This window comes from Vicugna pacos, chromosome X, assembly GCF_048564905.1.
Source record: "Vicugna pacos chromosome X, VicPac4, whole genome shotgun sequence".
NCBI lineage: Eukaryota > Metazoa > Chordata > Mammalia > Artiodactyla > Camelidae > Vicugna > Vicugna pacos.
Window position 1 is genome coordinate 32,238,076 of NC_133023.1, and position 22,887 is coordinate 32,260,962.

General features: G+C 36.0%; 1 protein-coding gene across 8 annotated transcripts in view; it reads right to left on the minus strand.

The window, feature by feature from the left end:
* CASK (calcium/calmodulin dependent serine protein kinase) overlaps nt 1-22,887 on the minus strand; it is a 315,531-nt gene that overhangs the window by 158,130 nt on the left and 134,514 nt on the right. For all 8 annotated transcript variants that reach the window (XM_006211818.4, XM_006211816.4, XM_031671296.2 and 5 more), the window contains exons 4-5: nt 11,742-11,819; nt 6,720-6,792 (exon numbers count right to left, since the gene is read on the minus strand). In XM_006211818.4, coding sequence (XP_006211880.1) covers nt 6,720-6,792; nt 11,742-11,819 — 151 coding nt within the window. The remainder of the gene's footprint in view (nt 1-6,719; nt 6,793-11,741; nt 11,820-22,887) is intronic.

A 22,887-nucleotide genomic window follows, 5' to 3' on the forward strand; every position in this document is an offset into this window, starting at 1 on the left:
GGCAAGTTTTGTTCCCCTGCAATGTCAAGCCTGTTGTGCTTTGGTAAGGGTGGCTGCAGCCTACCCAGCCTTTGCAGGCTGGGAGCTGTGAACAAATGTGTGAAGACAAGCTGAAAGGAATTCTTGCTTAGCAAACCACAAAGGGAGCACAGAGGACACTGGTGATTTGCTAAACATTTCTATCCTGCAGCCTAATGCCATGAGCCTGGACTGATACCAATGGGAAGAGTTACTACAGCTAGGAAGGTTTTATACCTGACAGCAAAAGTGCTGTGGCTGTATCACACATGCCTGCTCCCCCTGGCTCAGAAGGAAAGGAGCAGTGAAAGGATTCACGTCTAATAAGCAAAAGAAACATTCTTTTCTTGTTAAATCAAGGAATTGATTTTTTTTTTGTAGGTGGACGGGTGGGAGAAGAGAAGCAAGATCGTCTTAAACTTATCTTGGATTTCTAAGTATTAAAACCCCATGTTCAAGCTGAACACGCACATTATGCTCAACAACCTGACAAAAGCATAGCAGGAGGGGAGCCAGTGTGCTTCTTACAGTAAGGAATGTAGAGAACAAAGTAAGTTTTCATTTTAAGGAGAATCTCAATTTTTTTTTTATACAACATGAGGGACTTTTGGGAGCTGTGGTAAGAGATGGAAAAGAAGTGTCAGCAGCTGAGAGCAACAGAGGAAGAAATACTGTAAGAAATCCACAATGCCATGGCAACTAGTGTGACGTGAACGCCCATTTATAATGAAGTCTGGCCTACGCAGGTGAAAGGAGAACTGAGACTTGAAGGGGACAAAGAGCGGCCAGGCGTGCTGACGGGTTAGCGAGGAAAACCATTTAAAGGAACCACATACAGGAACGCTTGGGCGGAGGCTTCTGGCTGAGCATCTGTGCGACTGGGTTTTGAAGTTCTGAGAACTAAAAGTGGTGCCCCCAAACCTCCTGGGCACAGGCCCTGTTCAGACTAGAAAGTGATCGTGTGTACAGCAGTTTGCATTCAGAGAAGCTGAGTAACTTCAACCCCAGTTAGTAAATCACACATCAGTAGGTCAGAGAAAGGTCTAAGGATTACTTGTCTCTCCGCGCCGAGGTGATGCATTGTGAGGCCGTCTCCGGGAATCAGGAGAGGAGAAAATTCCAACTCTCAGTGTTGAACAGAGCCAGTGAAGGCAGGCAAGGAGCCAGGAGTTGCATTTACCTTGAAAACTGTACTACTTCTTTCTAAAGTACTTTTAATTTAGGGGTGAGAGGCAGAAAAGAGAAAAAAACACTGAAACATAATGAAAGTTTCCATATCCTCTCACAGGAAGAAGAGGAATAAAAGGGAAGATGATGGGAAAAAAACCCCAGAAATTTGCATGCATGCTTAAATTAACGCCTGTAAGGAGGCAAAGCATGAGAAATAGAACATTATGACAATGGGTCTCAACCAGGGGTGATTTTTGTGCCCCAGGGGATATTTGGCAACGTCTGGAGACATTTTTGATGGTCACAATTGGGGGGAAATGCTCTTGCCATCTAGTGGGTAGAGGCACAATACACAGGACAACCTCCCACAACAAGGTACCTGGCCCCAAATGTCTGTGGCTACTGAGAGATGCTGTACTATGACGACACACCTTCCCTAATTTCAAAGGATTATACAATTACTTTTTACACAATTTCATGTGAAACTGCTTCTCCAAAGCCCACAGTTTCCACTATAGGTCACATGGCACCATATATTCAAATCCAACCTGAAATAACCAAACATTTTTGACTTAGGTTATAATGATTTCAAAAAGAAATGCCTACCAAGTAAAGAGAAAAGTACTATTAATATAATGCTAAGACTTTGGGAAACCCAATGCTTTTGGATCAATGCCAAGAACTATGTGAGAGACAGAACAAGGGAGGGAGAGAATATGACAATATTCCTGGCTAGATAAAATAGATGATTAAATAATCTGAATTTTTCTAAAAGGAATGATACATTGCAATGGTCTTCTATTTTCTTTACTAAGTGTAAGGGAAGAAAACTTTATCTATAGAAACTAAAATCTACATACAAATGAAATCTACATACAGACAAGTCACTGAATAAACAATGTCTGAATGAGAATAGCTAATAGGCTGCTTTATTAGCAAAAATAGAAACAACACATTAAATGAAATTTTAAATTATTAGCCTTGTGATATGTATTGTTATTAAAGCTTTATAATGACCACTACATTGGAAAACTGTAACAAAGTTCCGAATGAAACTGCTTCGGGTTACCTAAGTTACTGGAGTTATATTAGCAAATCTTGTTGACAAAACCTTCAAATATATCTGGAATCTGCTTATTTACGACCTCCTTGCTACCGCTCTGGCCCTGCCAGGCAGGACCATCTCCTGTTTCCCTGCTTCCACCGTGGAGCCATTATTCAATACGTTACCAACAAAGCAATGTAGTCCTGTTACCCTGGGAAGTCAGACGTCATCTGTCTTCATTCAAAACTCCCTGGTGAATCCTCATTTCTCTCAGAGTAAAAGTCAAAGTCCCTTCCCTCCTTTCCTCTCTAACCTCCTCTACTAGCCATTCTCCCCTTTCACCTCGGCCACACTTGTCTGCTGGCTATTCTTCAAACGTGCCACTTATGCTTCTGCCTCAGTGCCTCTGCACTGGCTGTTCTGTAACCCAGAACCCTTCTCCTTCAGACGTCAGTTAGCCCTTTCTCTCTTCCATCAAGTCCTTGCCAGATGTCAGCTTCTCAACGTGGCCTGCTTTGATCACCCTATCTATAATTGCAACCCCTTCTCCAGAAGTCCCTGTCCCTTTGGCTGCTCTCTCTTTTTTTCCCCTGTAGTCCTTTCTTTCACCTTCTAACCTACTACACAGTAGAATTATTTATGCTCAGTGAGTAAAATATCTCTCTCCCTGAAAAGAAAGTCAGCTCTAGAGGGACAGTGATTGTGTCTGTTTTGTTCACTGATGTAGCTCTGGTTCCTAGAATAGTGGCCGACACACAGTAGGTACTCAATACATGTTTTTGGATGAGTGTCTTAAGAAAAATATACCCAAATTCAAAATTACCAATTAACTAAATTTGAGTATTACATTTATGCATACAAAATGTATTACAGACTTCAGGTACTGAGATATAAATGATACCAACAAGTGTGTGTGCTCTTGTGTTGACAGTTTGCTTCTCAACTCAATGCTGAATGGTGCCTTTTCTGGTGGTTTCCTCTTACTAATTTGCAGTTTGAGAATTATTCCTTTCTTCCCTTCCTCAGCATGTTTCTGCATGCTTCTTCAAAATTCTTTGACATGTGCCTTAGAGATAATAAAGTAATTTATTAAAATTCAATGCAAAACTCATTTTGAGGCTTTGCACACACTGTTCCTGTTGCTTGAACTGTCCTCTCGTCTCCATGTAACTAACTAGTGACTCAAGGCTAGACTCAAATCTAACTTTCTCCATGAAGTTTCTCTGATTCTGTCTTTAAATGATGTTTCTCACTCCCTACCTTGGATAATAATTATCTGTTTTGCCTGTCTGAGAAGATGGCCACAAAAAAGTTTTCCTATCCTTGTGCATATATGTTGCTCCTCCAACTAAAGGTGCAATCTATTTTTCCTCCTCTTGAATCCAGGCTTCTCTTGTGACATTTTGACTAACAGAATGCATAGGACATGACACAGTGCCAATCCAGGCCTAGGCTTCAAGAGGCCTGGTAATTTTCACTTTTGCTTGTTTCAAGCCACAGGACACTGTCCTGCTAGAAAGGGTGGCCATGTGGAGGAGGGGGAGAGGGAGGGGGAGAGAGAGAGACAGAGACAGAGAGACACAGAGATGTTCTGAATGAGAGATGAGAAACCACAAAGAGGGCCCAGCCAGCTTCCAGGTGTTCTATCCACTTCTGCTGAGATGCCAGAGAAGTAAGTGAAGCCACCTCAGCCAACAGCCTGTGAAACAGAATCGAGCAGTCCCCATCAAGCTCTGCCCAAACTGCAGAATTGAGAGCATATAAATGGCAACTGTTGTTCAAAGTCACTCTGTGTTGTTCTGTAGCAGTTGATAATAGATATATTGCCTCATCTCTCTACTAAGAACATCATGCCTTTAGGGCTACAAGCACAGTATACTGCATGAAGTAGGCACTTGGATATTTGTTGAATAAATCAATCAGAATGTAAATGAGAAGGTGAAGCACAGTACTCAAATATAAACTACTCTGGGATTTTATTTGGTTTTAGATTGTCATTATATCAAATACCATGGCTAATCAAAAGCTGACTGTATTATTGAAAGTATTACAGTAGAGTATGTTGTCAATCATTATTTATTATAAGATGTTGATATAATTACCTTTCAAGAACAGAATTCAAAATAAAATTGCTTCTTACAATTCAGTAACAAAAGCCAAAAAATTTGATTAAAAGATGAGCAGAGGATCTGAATAGATATTTTTCCAAAGAAAACATACCGATGGACAATAGATATGTGAAAAGATGTTCAATATCACTCATCATCAGGGAAATGCAAATCAAAACCACAATGAGATATCACTTCATATCTGTCAGAATGGCTACCATCAAAAAGACAAGAAATGACAAGTGCTGGCAAGGATGTGGAGAAAAGGGAATCCTCATACATTGTTGGTGGGAAAGTAATTGGTGTATCCACTATAGAAAACAGTATGGAGGCTCCTAAAAATACTAAAAACAGAACTACCATAGGATCCAGCAATTCTACTCTGGGTATTCATCTGAAGAAAGCACACTAATTCAAAAAGATATGTGCACCCTCATGTTCACTGCAGTATTATTTATAATAGCCAAGATATGGAAACAATCTAACTGTCTATTGATGGATGAATGGATAAAGATGTCAGGTATATACACACATACATATATGTATATAATGGAATACTACTCAGCCATAAAAAAGAACGAACTCTTGCCACTGTGACAACATGGATGGATCTTGAGAGTATTATGCTAAGTGAATAAATCAAATATAGAAAGACAAATACCTTATGATTTCACTTATACACTGAATCTAAAAAACAGGACAAATGAACAAACAAGACAAAACTCATAGACACAGAGACCAGAATGGTAGTTGCCAGAGAGGAAGGGGGTTGAGGGGGACAAAATGGGCAAAGAAGGTAAGAGATACAGACTTCCAGTCATAAAATAAATGTCATAGGGATATAATGTACAACATGGTGACTGTAGTCATTAATATGATACTGCATATTTTGTAACTCTGTATGGAGACAGAGGGTAACTAGACTTATTGTGGTGATCATTTCAGTGTATACAATATCAAATCATTACGATGTACACCTGAAACTGTTATATGTCAATTATACCTCAATTTTAAAAAACTGCCTTTTTTACAAAAGTATTTTTAACACTATGCTACTTTATGAATTAAGAATCTGTTTTATACATTTTCAGCTTTCAAATTGTCATTTTGTCATTATATATAAGGAGATATATTTTACTCTGTATATATTCATTTTCTCATATTAATTAAATGCAAAAGAATAACAGCACACTGCTATCACTAACAATTTTCCTTTTATCTTTCTATACTTCTTATTCTCTTTGCATGATTGAAGAACACTTCCTTTTAAAAGTGCTTTGTATCCATGGGGTTGTTTAGTGTTGAGTGGCAATAATAACAATATCATTTTCCTATCACCACATTTGAAAAGAATAAACTATTTTACAACTAATTTACACTAATGTGTATTTTGTACATTTCTCCAATGATTTTTCATCGCTACTGGAGCATTCCACTAGATTGGTTTGGAATTGCTCATGCTTTCCTCAGCTTTTAATCACAAGAATTTCAGTTAAAATTTCCCGAACGTTATAGAAAATTTAACTAAACTCTAGTTGATTTTCTTAACCATTAAAACACATCGAAGAAGTCAGGCCTTTGATAATACATCTCGAGGAAAGGAGAGCACCATGTCTGTGGTGCTGCGGGTTAGAGAGAGGCCAGTGACCAACAGAGGCCAGCAGAGCGGGAAAGTGGGAACATGGCCAGACACAGTGCAGGGGCGCTCAGTGACTCAAGGCCCAGAAAGGGGCGAGGCATCAGGAGGAAGGCCCGCTGGCTTCCTTCCTTGCATGCCCCCATAATCGGCCTGGTACCCTTATGAGCCAGGCACTGACGTTCTCATGAACTTGATACTGGGCTCAAACAAGCACAAAGACTGAATAACGGTAATATGCATCTTCTTAAGGGTACAAACTATATTACATTTATAATTATAATTTCAGACCATGTTTAAAAACAGTCTGCAAAGAAAATACAATGCTGACTATTCTACACTGCAACATTATGAAAACATAAGTGTGTGATGAACTTTTACTATATAAACCAAATTCTGATTTTCCCTCCAATTAACTTAGTATGAGATATTGTTTGATTCTTCCTATTTCTTGGGTTTTCCATTCCTCTCTTAAACACAAAATGGCAAAAGAGGAATAACAGAATTTTACAATACTTATACATTTTAATGAAAATAAGGAAATTGAAATGATAAAAGTGTTCCTATTAAGAATTAGTACAACTCTTCAAATATACACCAGTTAAGCAAATTTTTATTTGTAAGTAAAATTAACTTAAAGATGCTGTTCATAAGAACATTAAAGAAAAATTTCTGATTATTATCATTGCTATAAGTCAGTTTCTATCCACAAACATTAAAGTTAGTGATAAAAATGACTTACCTTCACATCCCTGTGAATTATGTTATTATCATGACAATAGCGTAGAGCTTCCAGTATCTGTCTCATGTAATGACTGTAGAAAAACAAAAGAAAGCTAAAACTGTAAAAAACCTTTTATTTTTAAAACAATGTCCATTGCTTGTAACTCCTACCTTCGTATTTGCTGCCCTCGAACACTTTTTGTTTGAGTAGACAGGACTAGTGGAATGTGTAGCTCAGTGATGAAAAAGTTGGCAGACTCTTAAGTTTATGAGCTTATGAAGAAATAATGTGTTCTACATTTTCTAAGATACCTAAGTCAAAAGAATTTCACACAGTTCTTAAGTAAAATACCTCTGCAAACTACAAATTCAAACCGAAAACATGAAAAATAACAGTTCTCTGACACTGAGTTAATTCTACTTAGTTACACTGGATTGCTATGAGGTGACCAGTGCTCACAGCTACACCAAGGATTCTGACTAAAGGGGTAGGAGCCTTTTATCTGCCAGCAGAGAGAGGTTAGCTCTCTGTCTTATTTCCATTTAGCTCTAAGGACAAACAAGAGAAAAGAACCCCCTTATGTTGACTTTATTTTTTTTTTTTTGCAACATAATCAAGGTTTAGTTGGGGTATCCTTGAATAAAGCAGAGTTCTTCTGGGCCTAAGTCCTAGGAAGTCCTAGGAACTCCTCAGAGGCCAGCAGGGTCCGAACGAGGCTCCTCACTGGGTCCAGATGAAAAACAAAGGAGGAGTTAGCATTTTAAAGGACAGTCCTTAAAACATGGTAACAGGGTCAACTAGCCATAGGGTGTGACAAGAGTAGTTCATTCAATATTGTTTCAGAATTTACTTCAACCCCCTTCCCTCAATTCTAAAGTTCTTCTTCTATAATCCCACACTTTTTCTTTCTCTGAGGGTCCTTTTCATCTTTCTTCCCTTGAATTTTACTCCCTTCATATCTGTCCTTTCCCCCCATTATCCCTCTTGCCTTCTCATTTCCCTCTTGTCCTTCCCAACCAGCCATGACACAGAAATGCAATATACTTAACATTATTGACTGTATGGCATTTACTGAAACTAAATAATTTAATGGTACTTCCTCATGACCTTGTGTGTGTGCTTGTGACTCAAGACCAAAAAAATTTTCCCCACTCCTGTTGTATAATTAAGAGATGTTTCCATCAAGTTACTTCTTTGGTATGCTACTATCTAACCAAACGCACATGAATGTCCCTCTAATTAGCATATGCATTATTTCATGTATTAGAATTGATCTGAAGGTTCCATTTCTAAAATGAAAGGTAGGGGTAAAAATCCCCCAGGTCTTTGTTTCTGTACTTATTACTGTCTCCTCACTATTGGGCTCTAAGCAGAAAGAGCTAGGCTCATGAAGTCCTTAGCTGTGATGTTCAGTTTTTCTTACTTCGCAAATACATAGAGGGGTCGTGGTCATATACTCTTTGCCTGGGCCAGAGCAGCTGTAATTAAGTTTTTGTTCAAGTCAGGGATTCTTAACTGGGTGGTATGGCCCATTCCTGGTTCAAATTAGGCTTTGGAGGATCTGTGATCCCCTGAAATAGCAGAGACAACAAATGCGAAAGTGCTTTGTAAACTCTAAACCGTGCTACAAAAGTTGTCTATTATCATCAAATTCAGTCAAAGATTTCACAACAGCCTACTTGTGCATCTAGATGTGAACACTGGAATGGTAGGTATGTTTAAGCTAGGTCATGTGTCCAACTACTTTGGATACTTAGTCCTGAGACAGCCACTTATATCTTTAATCTGAGGAAAACTCTTATCTCAAAGCCTTATTAAAAAAAACAATGAATGAGCATTTTTAAAATCTGAATATCAGAGTATTCAATTACTTGACCCAAATATACGTACCTACTAGAATCTCTGGGGTGTGTGGAGGGAGGGTAGAATTTTTTTCTTCCCAAATATTATAGATTCAAACTGATCTTCCTCCACCCTCCCAGTCAGGACCCCGGGAGGCTGTGCATGAGAACAGTGTGCAAGGAGAAGAGAGAGCCTAAATCTACCCACACGTTCTAGACAGTTGCTGACTAAACGTTAGCCCAAAAGTTTCATTTCGTGAAGCATCATGGTGGCCTACGCTTTCAGAGAAACTCAGCAATATCTATGTTTGTCCCCATCCCTAAGGATCAGGAATGGTAACTCCATGGGAAAAAGAGCTGGCCAGCAATCCACTCACTTCCTTTGGACAGAAACATTTTGGGGGTGGAAGAAAAGAAGGGCGGTGACTCAGTCTACTCTCTTTGGCAACTCTGGGTAAGAAGACCAATGCTCTTTGCTAGGCTGAAGAAACCTTATCTCTGGAATTCCCTTAACAGAACATCCTTGGCTAAGGATTACCTATGATAAATAGAACCCAGGATCCCTGAGGCATGGATGGCTTCCTGGAAGAAGTCATGTAAACTGTATGACTCTCTGAGGTATACAATGGAGATGTTCCACAATTGAAATGCTCCCCAGTGTGTGACATCTCACAAACCTCATGTAAAGACCTCATCTATTCTGGGCCAGACGGGCACTCCCGATGCAGGGAGGAATGAAGTGAGGAGCTGCCCTTAAAAGGCCCAGATCTCTCTCTGCTTCAGCTGAGGCTTTTGATTGCTTTTATCCTTATAATTGTTTAATAAAGCCTGCTACTAGGTAAGACTCTCACTTTGATTTGTGAGAGTTTGATTTGATAACCTGCTCCTGTATGTTAGCTCACTCCACAACTCACCACCTCTGAAAGAACAGAGGGGAGCACCAACAGGGCTGTGAGGACTGAACATGGTTTCCTTCCCTGCCGTGCTTTGCTACTCCTCTTGAAGCTCAGCCAGTTGGAGAAAAGCACAATCAATTTGATTACTAGGTGTCTCAGAGTCTCCTGGCAGTTGGTCTCACTAGAATAACCGATGCAAGCTGAATTTCCCAACAGTGCATCACAGAATCAGAGAGGGGAAGGGAGAAGTCATCTGGTTGGACACTGTAAACCAAAGGAAGGATTTACGTGCCCTTGTTTACATGGTGGCTGGTACTCTGCAATATGGCACGTACCTAATCATACTTTCTGAGGCTGCCCTCCTTTGTCATTTTTTGGAAGGGTTTTTAATAAGTTGTGTCAAGCCTCTCTGCAGTGTCACTTACTGGTCCCAGCAGTACTCTTTTCCAGTCCATTCTGGAAAGTTCTTTTCATAAACCACCATTTTAACAGCAAATATGGGTGGATTTTAAAATCAACAGGCTTTTATCTTGATGTATATAAACATCTATCTTCTCTATAAATCTCAAGATTGAGAGACCTCAAGTGATCTCACTGTATGACATCACCTCTACACACTATTCTCCCCATTCTAACACCTAGCACAGCGGCAGAGACAGGCTCGAAGTTAAGGAAAAGCAATAGGGATGAATGGGGAATAAAGCAAAATGATACTGGTTTAACATCAACCCTGATAGCCTATATGCCAGGTACCCGCATGTTTTTGTGGTTCAAAAAGGAAAGTCATCTTTCTCCAGCGAGTTTCACTGTTTTGCAAAATCAACATTCTGAAATTTTAGTTTTTCCCTATTTGATGCTGCTGTTGAAAGATATCAATATGGGAAAGGGAAAGTACAAAATTCAAATTCTTGACATGTAAAAGTCTGAGAGTTTCATTTAGTCAGATAAAGTGGTTTACCACAATGCCATAAGAAAAATCAAGATAGCACTGGCTATTTTTGGTATTAAAGAATGGTTTTAATTCTGAAGCACAATAAAAAATAAACAGTTTGAATTGTGAGAAGAACTGAAAACAATATAAATGGGATTTTTTTTTAAAAGAAGAAAACTCTAGAATGTGCTTTAGTGAATGACACAAAAGAAAAAAGGATATTTAGCCTCAGTTCTACCATGAATAATATCAGGAGTTTAAATAAGTAAAGTCAATATATATAAAATCTCATTTGCTGCTTCTTCCTAGCTCCAAGAATACAAAACAGCAGCTACCTAAAATTGCACATATTCTTTATCTTGTGTTATAGCTATGGCTGCTTCACCTCCTGAGAGGGAGGCCCTGGCTCTTCAGCTAGAAGGCAGGGCAAAGAATCTGAAGAGTGTCAAGGCATTCTTAGCTCAAAGTCGCACGAGTAGTGTCTTAAGTTGTTTTCAGTCATATCTGTCCATTGTGCCACAATTGTAAAAAGAATGATAGAAGGGAAAAAGTTATAGTCATTTCGTCGTATCTGTCTCTCAAATGGTAGAAATTTTTAATAAATCCTAATGGGTGTGTAGGTTTGAACCCTTCAACATATTATAGTTGGCTGATGAGGGATACTGTATCCTATGTATTAAAAGGCAACCTACTGGAGTAGGTATTTGTGATGTGATTGAGTATCACCAAAGCAGAAAGCTGTGCTGCTCTAAATCTGTCAGCAAGTGGCCCATGCATGGCTCCTGTGATTTTTCATATTAAATCTTTACTTTGAGTCACTAGTTCTTGTAAGAACTCCTCCACTTAGAACAATGGTGGCCATCTGACTGGGAGATCACACACTGGCCTGAAGCAAATGTATTCAGCAGAAAAATTGTGCTTTTATTTCTGTTCCTTTTACTGTTCTGTGCTTTTTCTCAGATTAACTGGTCACATAACAATTTGCTATCACTAAAAGGCAAACTGAAGAACTAATCAAGCACATTTGCCAAAAAGCAAAAATCAAACACAAACAAAAAACCCAAGTTTAATTCTAGACAGTTTCTGAGCTATCAAATTCCTCCTTGTATAAAGGTCATCAAAAATGGGAAAAATAGCAGTAGTGATGTTAAACTGTAAGCTCATACAAATACATAAATTCATTGTTCAGTATTTTGCATTTCCAGTCACCGTCTGGCTCCACTAAAGCACATTAAGAGACATGCTCCTTGTAAGAAAGAGTGCCCGTATGGTCGTCATCAGTTCAAAGAGCAGTCCATGTCATGTGATTTCTCTGTCATTTCCTTCTTTGACTTCTACCTTGACTTCTGGGAAGTTCATACAAATTACTTACCTGGCTACAGCTTCACTGTATACAAAACCAGCGTCAGCTCGCTTTACGATCTCAAAACACAGATCCGCTCCATCCATACTGTGGAGAAATGTGAAAAAGAATGTAAGAAAAGGAAATTCCGGGAAGAAAACACTGAAACTGATTACACTGCAACTAAATTATTAGTTGATTTACAGCTAAAGGTTGTAATAAATTATTCAAATCTTTCTTTTGATGAAAAATAGACATAAAGTATTAGGACATTATAACCATCTTAATGTTGAAAATCTACAGGAAAATAAACAGGAAGAAAAAGCAAATGGTAGCATCAAATAACAGAAGGCATAGAAAATTGTCTATACATTTTCTTTAGGTTATAACAAAAAGTCTCAGGAAAGAGAAATGTTGGGGGTTGTGGGCATATTTTTGAATCAAATTCTGAAATTATCTATATCTAGTCACATCATGTAACATTTTAAGAATACAACAAGGATTCTAAAAGATTTTGCTATAGTTATCACCACTAAATGGGAGTTCAAGATATTTACTGTGAAAGGAAAAAAATTAGCTAATCCATGATTTAGTTTTGTTTATACTTCCATTACCAAAGTTAATAGTTACAAACATATTCTAACACGCTGATGTGTTGGTGACAGTGTTACTACCTTGCCTCCAAACATAAAATGGTTCTCTAGTTCTCACCAGGTCAGTAAGTCCTCTTGCTGTTTCAGCCATACTGTGCTTCTCCCACCTACCCCGTCCAATGACTTTTCACCCTCTAGGCATATTAGTCTTATTACTATTCCCTGAATATACTATTCTCTTTTTTTTACCACATGCTTCAGTATTTATTGCTTCTCACCTTTAAAACCTACTTTAATTCAAGGTTCCATTCCAATCCCACCTTCCCTAGGAAGCCCCCTCAATGATTACCAGCCACATTAAGGCTTTCTTTTGCTTAAATTCTTTACAACCCTATAGAGCCCATATAATAATAATTAGCACTTACATAGAAACATATTTATGTGTACACACGAAACTTTTGCCAGATCATTACATACATTAATTAGCTAATATTTTCATAAATGCTTTAGGGCTTATAAAGTGATTTCAAATCCAATATCTCATTTATTTAGTAGCTCAGGCTCTAAAATAGCTGTTGCAGGCATTACACTGAGGAAATAGAGACTTCTAGAAGGGAAAGCAAAGGAACTAGCTCTTCACTACTATTACTAATAATTAATAACTCATTAGTTAATAATAATAATGAACAATCATTACTAATACCACTATTTGGCAAGCACTATGGGAAGCATTCCTCGTTATATCTCCCTTCATTCTTACATCACCCCATGAGGTCAGCATCCTTCTCATTCTCAACTAATTTGTCTAAGAGAGTCGACAAGTATGTGACAGGGACAAAATTCAAATTCCTATTTCTATTTAATGCTCTTTCCATTATCTACAGCTACACCTACCAGGTGTGTAAGGAACAAATGTACATATTCAAGATCAACAGTTCAACAACAGTGTAAAGTTCTAAAGAACAAATATATTTTATACTTTCAACACAGTCCCACCTAAAACCCAGAATACTAAGCACACAGTTAATATTTGATGAATGATTATATTACTTAAATCTTGGTGTGGTCTCACATAAATGAAAATACTTTTATATTTATACAAAGCTTACAAATTTTACCTAGTTTCCATTTCATAGCTAATGTCAAATAGAATTCTCCAAATTAATTTTTATGATGGTTCAGTCTACTCTGAAGTATGGCAGTACCCATTTTCTGTCATTACAAATAAAGCCTGGATGAACATGACCACGTCTTTCTGAACAACCCTGATCATATGCTATAGTACAAGTCCTACAAGCGGAACTGCTAGAGCAAGGGGCATATACAATAATACTTCAAAAAATTTAAAAAAATTTTTTTATTTGACTGAGTTATAGTCAGTTTACAATGTTGTGTCAATTTCCGGTGTAGAGCACAATTTTTCATACATGAATATACATATATTCATTTTCACCGTGGGCTACCATAAGATCTTGTATATACAATAATACTTTAGATACACACATTATTAGACAAATTTTACCAACTTATACTGCCACTAGTGAATGTGAAAATGTTCTATCTTCTACCTTGCCTCTACTCGGATGACTACTCTTTTTAATCTTTGCCAATCAGATAGGAGGAAGAAAAAGTCACTCATGATTGCTCTCATTTGCATTTTCTTAATTACTAAAGAGGCTGAATAGTCTTCACTGCTTTGTATTTTGAGGGGAGAAAAAAGCACCATTTTTAAAGCTGGCTGCAGTTTAGGCTGGTTGGTTATCTATAAGGACCAAAATCACCTCCTAATGAGGGAATCACAGTTTTCTTTAGGCATTTTTCTCTTTTAATTGCAGAATGCAAGGATAAGCACTATTCAACTTAGATAAGAAAAGAGGCAAAGGAGAGCGGTAAATTGATTGTACCATAGAGCAGTAAGAATCCGTAGAGCTAGAGGAAGGCTTTTATGGAGGCACCTGGAAGGGGGAAAAAAGTCTTGGGGTGGGAGAAGATAGTAAAGTGGTGACAGGCCAATACTTAAGGAGTGAAACCGTCAGTGAGCAGTAACTGGAAATCACTTACTGCCTTGTGCTACAATTACCAGCATGAATCGATCCATTTCTCCTGGTCATATCCGAAATACTAGTACTTGAAATGACAATTTCTACATGTGTATATACACATACAAGTGCACTGTTAGCTTTCTACTCTTTCTCACTGTCTGTTCTTGTATCTAGTCCCATATCATTATAAATCTGTAGTAGTGTATTCTTATATATGGCAAAATAAGTCTCATTTCATTATTATCCTTCATCAACATTTTCTTCTTTATTTTTTCTCCCAGTTGAACTTTGAAATCAGTTTCTCAAGCACTAAAATCTTTTTCTATCTTGGCTGAGATAGCATTACATTTATAGATAAACTTGTAGAAATGAACATTTTCCTAATATTCTCATCGATGAACATGATATATCCCTCCAATTCCTTTTGTTTCTAAGTTATAGTTTTAAGGCTTTTTTCATACTGGTTCCAAATATTGATTGTTCAGTTTCCCCCACAAGGCATTTTATATATTTAGTTGCTATTATAAATGGGATCTTTTGGCCATGACACATTTTCAAATACAATGGTTCATAACCAGGGGTACCAAATGACCTGTGCAACTTTAAAAATATGCAGGTGTGCTCTCTGAGGGATTAGTCTGAAAGTTATTACCGTGCAAGTAATTTTCTATTATTAAAGCTATTTAGTTATTTGTAACATTGATATTAAAGTAAAAGAGGCAATCCATTAATTTTAAATTTTATGATACAGAAATAAAAACTAAAAATACTATTATTTATGAAAATTTTATTCATCACAGAAACTTAAACTATACATATTCATAACAATACAATCCCAATATAATAACCTCAAAGAAAAGCTTGATGTCTCAATTCTTTGATAAACTTTATTTGATAATCTAATGCTTCAAAAAACAATTATAAGACTCCTTTAATTGCTTTTCTCTTTGGTTTCCAATCTTAGGGTGTTTCTGGACCTGCCAAGAAGCTTCAAAAAGCATGTTCTGAATTTTCCTAGTTGGCTCCATTCTGAGGGAGTGAAATGAAAGGGAGAAAAAACACTGCTATGGAAGAGCATGGGGGAATGCTTCCATACTATATGCAGAAAAAAACTACTGGAGGTTTACTTCGAATTGTGAAAAGTGGTGAGATTATGAATGATCTTAGCTGTCCCCCCTTGCATTTGAATTAAAAAATTTTCTAATAAACATGTATTACTTATAAAATTTTAAAAACATATCCAAAACAAATGCTGCAAACAAAACAGAGCACAGGTCTAGAGGCTCAAGCTATGGCTGGCTCTATGTTGAAGGGATTAGAATATATTACCCCAAATATGCCACTTCAGCATAGGATTATTTTCAGCTGAAGGCAACTGAAAAACAGCAGACACAGGAAGAACTCTTCACTCTCCTCCATTCTGTCTAAAAACAGGACATAAATTTTCCTTCATAAAGGTGACATAAATTTCCTTTTGTAAAGGTGTTCCCCTCTCCTGTACCAGGAAGAAGAAAACTACTTTTATCTGCATAACAAACCTTACTAAACAACTATTTACCATACTTTTCCTGGTCATCTTCCAACAATTTACCCCCAACCTCGGGTGCCCAAACTGTCCCTTCTTTCCTTTGTCTAGTCTCTTCATTTTATCTCTCTTTGTTAAAATGGTATATAAGCCTCTGGGTCTAACTGCCTCTGTGGCTTTTGCTTTTTTTTTTTCCTGTGAGCACCACCCCCTGCCCCCACTGCCATGTGCATATGAAAATTTTTTCTTCTGTTAATCTGTCATTTATCAGTTTAATTTGCAGGCCTATGTACCTAACGTAAGAGTGTAGAGGAAAGGTTTTCTTCCCTCCTCTATGATGTATTCTATAAAAGCAGAGAAAGAAGGGGCTTGTAGGAGACTAGCACCCGATTGCACGAAGAAGTGCTTCTCAAATTAACTGCGGTAAAGGACTAGTTTTTCCCCCTCAAGTATATTAATAACTAATATTTTATAAAATACAAAATCATGTACTATGATTTCACAGCAATGTCAAATTGCTCTAATATTTTCTAGATGTTTATTCTCAATTTGTTCTTATCTCATAAAGTGGTAATGGCTGGTAGACTGGAATTTGTCCACAAACTATTCCTCGTGGAACACTGTAACAGACAGACCAAATCTGGATTTCTCTGACTAAGTAACATTTCTTCTGAAGGTGACAAAAACAAAACTAGATGAAATTAAAAAAATTCTTTTCTAAGCACTAAAGCATTAATAGGACAATAAATGAAAAACTACCTAGTGAGAACAGAGAAAGGATTAGAGCTCAAAGAGGTGAGCAAGAGTGGCTTCTGTCCTAGGGAGAAGGTGATGCTATGGAAAGAAGGCTGCTGCGGGGAGGGGGGACTTCAGTTTGGGGGAATTTTGGAGAAGTAGAAGGGGGCAGTCAAATGGAGACTGACAGGGTCTAACTGCTTTTGCACCAGGGTGATCCAAGACAAGAGACAGAGCTATTCTCCTGGCACACCCCAGAAGAGCCCGTCAAAGGCTACAGCCCTGATAAAACAGCTGATACTGCACACTGGAGTCATAAAGAGTTGTATTTTGAAAACTGGGGTATAGAATACATTCTGGTGTGTCTTATTGGTAGCACAGAAAACCTCCAATGCTTACTAATCATGGAAATAAAAGCTGAATTTAAAAACTTCAGTAAGAAACCAGAAATTATCAGAAGTGACACTACAGATGTGAAAAAGCAGCAAGTAGAAATTTCAGAATGGAAAAATATAAAGTCAAAATTAAGAATTTGAGATTATTTAGTCAAAGAGAAAATTAGTAAGCCAGGAGATAATCAGATTGAAGCATGGAGACATAAAACATGGAAAATATAAAAGTGAAGATAAGAAATCTAAAGGATTATAGTGAGAAAGTCAGCAAATATTTTATTGAAGTTTCAAAAGTAAAAAGAAAATGGAGCAGAAGCAATACTGAAAATAAATGGTTGATAATTACCCAGAAATGACTGAAGATACCAATCCACTGATTTGAGAAGCCCAATATACATCAAGCAAGATAAAGAAAAAAACATCTATAGTTAGATACATATCAGTGAAAACTGTGGGAAACCAAAGAAAAATATAAATTCTCAAAAACGTGTGAAAGAAAAAAATGGACTATTAGACTGACAGTGGACGTTTCAGTAGCAACATTGGAAGCCAGAATACAGTTGAAAGATATCTTAAATCAGAAAAACTGCCAACCTAAACTTCTCACTAAAAAAACATTTAGAGGGTGGAAATAACATTTCTTTCAAATAAGCAAAATACCAAGACAATTTGCCACTGGCACACCCATCCCTAAAGGAAATATAAAATATTCCTCAGGTAGAAGAAAAAATGAAGTCAAATGAAAACACAGATTCAACAAGGCATGAAAAATATAAAATGTGGTTAAACATATAGGTGACTCTAAATGAACAATGACTGTATAAAAACAACTATTTTCTCAGTCTCTCTCTTTAGAAAGAGACCATATAAAATAGTAACTATTGATGGGGGGGTAGAGGTATATGGGGGGAGGAAGGGGATTGACTGATTTTAATAAAAATACTTGACAACAATAACTTATAAGTCAGGAGCAAACTGTAATTTCTAAGGTGACCAATAAGTTCTCTAACTTTTTGATGTCAGGGCCCTTTTCTACTCATAAAGATTACTGAGAACCCCAATTGTGTTCATGTGGATTTTATTTATCAATATTTGCTATACTAGAAATTAAAATCCAGAAATGTAAAAAATATTTATTTTAAAATAACAATAACCCATTACATGTTAACAGAAATAATTTTTTTCATGAAAAATAATTATGTATTTTAAAGCAAAATAAACTTAGAAAAGTGGCATTGCTTTATATTTTGCAAATTACTTTCATTTATGGTTTAATAGAAGACAGCTAGATTCTTTTATCTGCTTCTACATTCATGTTACAATGTTGTTATATTATTATGTAACATGTTACAATGTTATTTGGTTGAAGTTAATGAAGAAAATTAGGCCTCACACAGATATATAATTAGAAGAAGAAGGTATACTTCAGTAGCCCTTGAAGATACTTGTGAATATTCTTTGATGCTACACCAAGACTCAAGAATGGGTAGTTTCTTAAAGGTAAATTGCAGTGTGGAATCTGAAATCACAACAATGAATTTTTTGTACTCTGTTACATTAATCCATTGTTCTGCCTTGTTCTTTGAATAGATCTTTTACCTGCGCATGACTTTGTAACATCATGCATTAGTCATTTGAAAAACACTGGTCCATTGAGTTATACAGTTTCCAAATACTGACACATTCAATTACAGGATATCAAAAAATCACATTCATTAATACCATTGATTACATTAGAAACATTCTTTAAGTCCTGGGAAGCTGTTAAGCGCACAGTGGCAGATATAAATTTTCCAAAATTCTCATTTTCACTTGAAAATTTGAATTTCATCATTGGCAACAACTACTGTGAGTTATTTCTCTGGAAGCAGCAGGCTCACTTCATTCATTTTTGATTGAATGTCCATTGCATATTTAAGTCTGAGTTAAGTCTGATCATTGTTTGTTAGTCATTTTTTCAAGTAAAAATTATGTTACACACACTCTCACACTAAATACTAGTTCAGTTTATAACTCAAGAAATTGTACAAATGGATTTCTGAGACCCAACAAAATTTAAAGGACTGTAAGCATTTGGGGTATGTTTCCTGATCACGGTTACAGCTGTGTTAGAAATAAACAAAATAACTAGAAAATCTCCAAATGCTTGGAAATTGAGAAACACATGCTAAATAATCAAGGAGAAATCACACTGAATATTAAAAAGTATTTCTAATCATGATAATGAAAACAGTACATATAAAACTTGTGTAGGATTGAGGCATTACATTTCAAGATTGGGGTGTTGCCGTTACTAGACCCACAAATATAGAAATGGCTGAAAGGAGGAGTTGGGGCATAGGTCCAGTCTTCCAGTATGAGAAGCTAGCTAGCCACACACACACACACACACACTCCTCACTGGTTGAAGAAATTTTTCCTGCATCAGGTAATTCACTGTTGACAAAACAAATACATCAATACAGCCTTTCCAATGGTGGGCGATTTTATAATGCTTGACAAAGGCCTTAAAAATGTTACATGTCCTTTGACCCAATAATTTCATCACAAGGGAAATAATCAGGGATATTTGCCAAGTTTTAATGACAAGGGCTTATATAGCCATTTATAATAGGGAGAAGTTGGAAACAACCTAAATGCCAATCAATAGAAAAAAAGTTAAATAAATTGTGGTCAATCCACATAGTGGAATATTATGCTGTCATTAAAATGATGCTATGTCAGTATATTTATTGATATAGAAAGATGTTCACAATATAGTAAGATGTATAAACACATATATGCATATCTGTGTATATGCAGATGCACTGAGACATTTTTAGATATTACAACAGGGTGTTAAAGAGTGAGTGGGTAGCACTGTGTTGGGATTGTTTGTTTTTTTTTTTACTTTTTAAAAATGAACAGGTATGTACAGCACAGGGAAATATATACAAGATCTTGTGGTAGCTCATGGTGAAAAAGAATGTGACAATGAATATATGTATGTTCATGTATAACTGAAAAATTGTGCTCTACACTGGAAACTGACACAACATTGTAAACTGACTATAACTCAATAAAATAAAATTTAAAAAAATGAACAGGTAGTACCATTTTTGTTATACTAAAAACAGTTCCAAATGTTAAAAAAAAATAAAACATCCCTTCAAAATGTAGCTAAAATAGTTATTTACAAGGCAGTTTGTATCCATAAACTTATGTTTTAAAACTTTTAAATTATGTAAATTTAACAGAAACATTACAAATACTGATGTAAAATAAGAGAAGCTGACATCAGTGACATTCTATCAGGAGAAATTTTTTAAGAGAAGAGCAAATTAAATACAATGAAGGTAGAAGGAAATAATGAGCAGAAATTAAGGAAGAAAAAACAACCAAACAGCAAAAAACAAAGCAAAAAAATAGGTTCTTCAAAAAGATTTATAAAACTGAACTAAAAAATCCCCAACATTTGAAAAATGAGCAATACACTTTTATTACACAGATCTCAGAATAAATCATTAGAAAATAAGGAAATATCTTAAACTAAATACAAAAACACATCAAAACTTGTAAAATGCAGGTAAAGTAGTACTTAGAGGGAAATTTACTGCTATAAATGCATATATCAGAAAAGAAGAGAGGCTCAAAATTTATAAGCGTCCATCTCCATAAGTTATATAAAGATCATCAAATTAAACTCAAACAAATTAGAAGGAAATAGGACAGAAATTAATGAAATGGAAAACAAACAGATATTAGAGGGATTAACAAAGCTAAAAGTTATTCCCTGTGAAATGATGAATCTTTGGCAAGACTGATTAAAAAAAAAAAGAGAAGATACATACAGAAGCTATACTAAGAATGAAAAGGGAGGTATCATTTCATATCCTGCAGACATTAAAAAGATGATATCAAAACTTTATGCCACAAATTTGAAAATGTATACAAAATGGACAAACTCCCAGAAAAATAAAACTCATCACTACACAAAAAGAATTAGAAAACCTGAGTAATTCTTTACTGATTAAAGGAGTTGAATCAATAATTTAAAACTTATTGGTATAAAGAACTCTAAGTCTAGATGACATTTCTGACAAGTTCTACTGAACATTTTGAGGAAATATAAAATGAATATAAAGCAGGAACAGTTTCTAACTCATTTTATGAAGCTAGCTTAACCTAGATACTAAAACCTGTTAAGGACAGCATGAGAAAATTAAAGGACAATCTCACTAATGAACAGATGCAAACAAGCCAAATAAAACATTAGCAAACCAAATCTAGAAATATTTTAAAAACTACATCAGGACAAGCTGGGTTTACCAAAGCAATGCAAAACTGTTTTAATATGTGGAATTCAATTAGTAGAATTCTGAACATTGAGCTAGATCAAATAAGAAAAAATTATGATCATCTCAATAAATGCCAAAAACATTTAATTAAACTATGTATTTAAACCTTAAGAAATTCATAGGTCAAGAACAAGACAAAAATGTCCACTCAAACAACTTATATTAACAATGTTCTGGAGGTCCTAGACAGTGTAGTAAGGGCAAGATAAAGAAATGAAATGTTGGGGGGAGGGTATAGCTCATGTGGTAGAGCACATGCTTAGCATGCATGAGGTCCTGGGTTCAATCCCCAGTACCTCCTCCAAAAAATAAATAGATAATAAACCTAATTACCCCCCCCAAATGAACAACAAAAAAATAATTTTTTAATTTAAAAAAATTTTTAAAGAATTGAAATGTATAAGAAAAATGAAGAAATAAACTGTTATTATTTACATATGGTATAACTGTATATACAGACTATTCTAAGGTAAAATTAAAACTAGTCAGAATTCAGCCAAATCATTATAAACCACATGAAATTTTTAAAGCATCTTTTAAAGACGTAGAAAGAAATTTAATAAAAACATGCACAGAACTTCTAGGGAGAAAAGTATGATATTTATTAGCAGAAATTAAGTAACTAAAATAAATGGAGAGAAAAATTACCCTGTTCAAAGACTGAAGTCTCAATATTATCAATAGCTGATCTTTCCCAAATTGAAGCATAAATTGAATGGAATTCCAATCAAAATTCCAACAGGTATTGTAGAAACTGTCAAACAGAATCTAAAATGCACATGGAACTGCAAAAGGACAAGACGACCCAAGATATCTGGGGAGAATAATGAGGTGGGAAGATCTGTTCTACTTGATTACAAAATTCTATAATGTAAAGCTTAGTAATTAAGGCTGTATGATATTGACACTAGGACAGACAAACAGGACCATAGAACATAACAGCAAACCTAGAAACAGATCCATACATAAATAGATGCTTGATTTATGACAAAAAGCAGCCTGCAGAGTATTGGGCAAAGACAGCCTCTTTAAATGTGCTTATGTGCACCAGACGTGTACCTGAGTGTTTCCAGCAGCACTGTTGTTCACAATAGCCACTAGGTGTCAACAACCCAAATGTCCATTGGCAGTGGAATGGATACAACAGTGGTATATTCACAAAATAAAATACTACACAGCAATCAAAAGAAATTAACTACAGGTACACAAAGGAATTCAGCTAAATCCTTAAGAAGCAGACACAGCAGAATACATTTAAATTGTATGATTTCTTTTATATATAGTTTAAAAACAAATAATCTTATTTGGTTGTATTAAATAATTAAACCTAGTATTTACTGAGTGCTTACTATGTGACAGGTATTTTCTAAGTGCTTTACACGTACTAATTCATTTAATAGTTACAAGAAGTCTATTAGGTAGGTATTGTTACCACCCTTATTTGACCTATTAGAAAACTGACAAACAGAGAAGGTTAAGAAACTTGTCCCCTGTTTGGAGAAAGCACCTTAGCAGCTTGTTTGGAAAACCCAAGAATTTTTGAAGAAAGCAG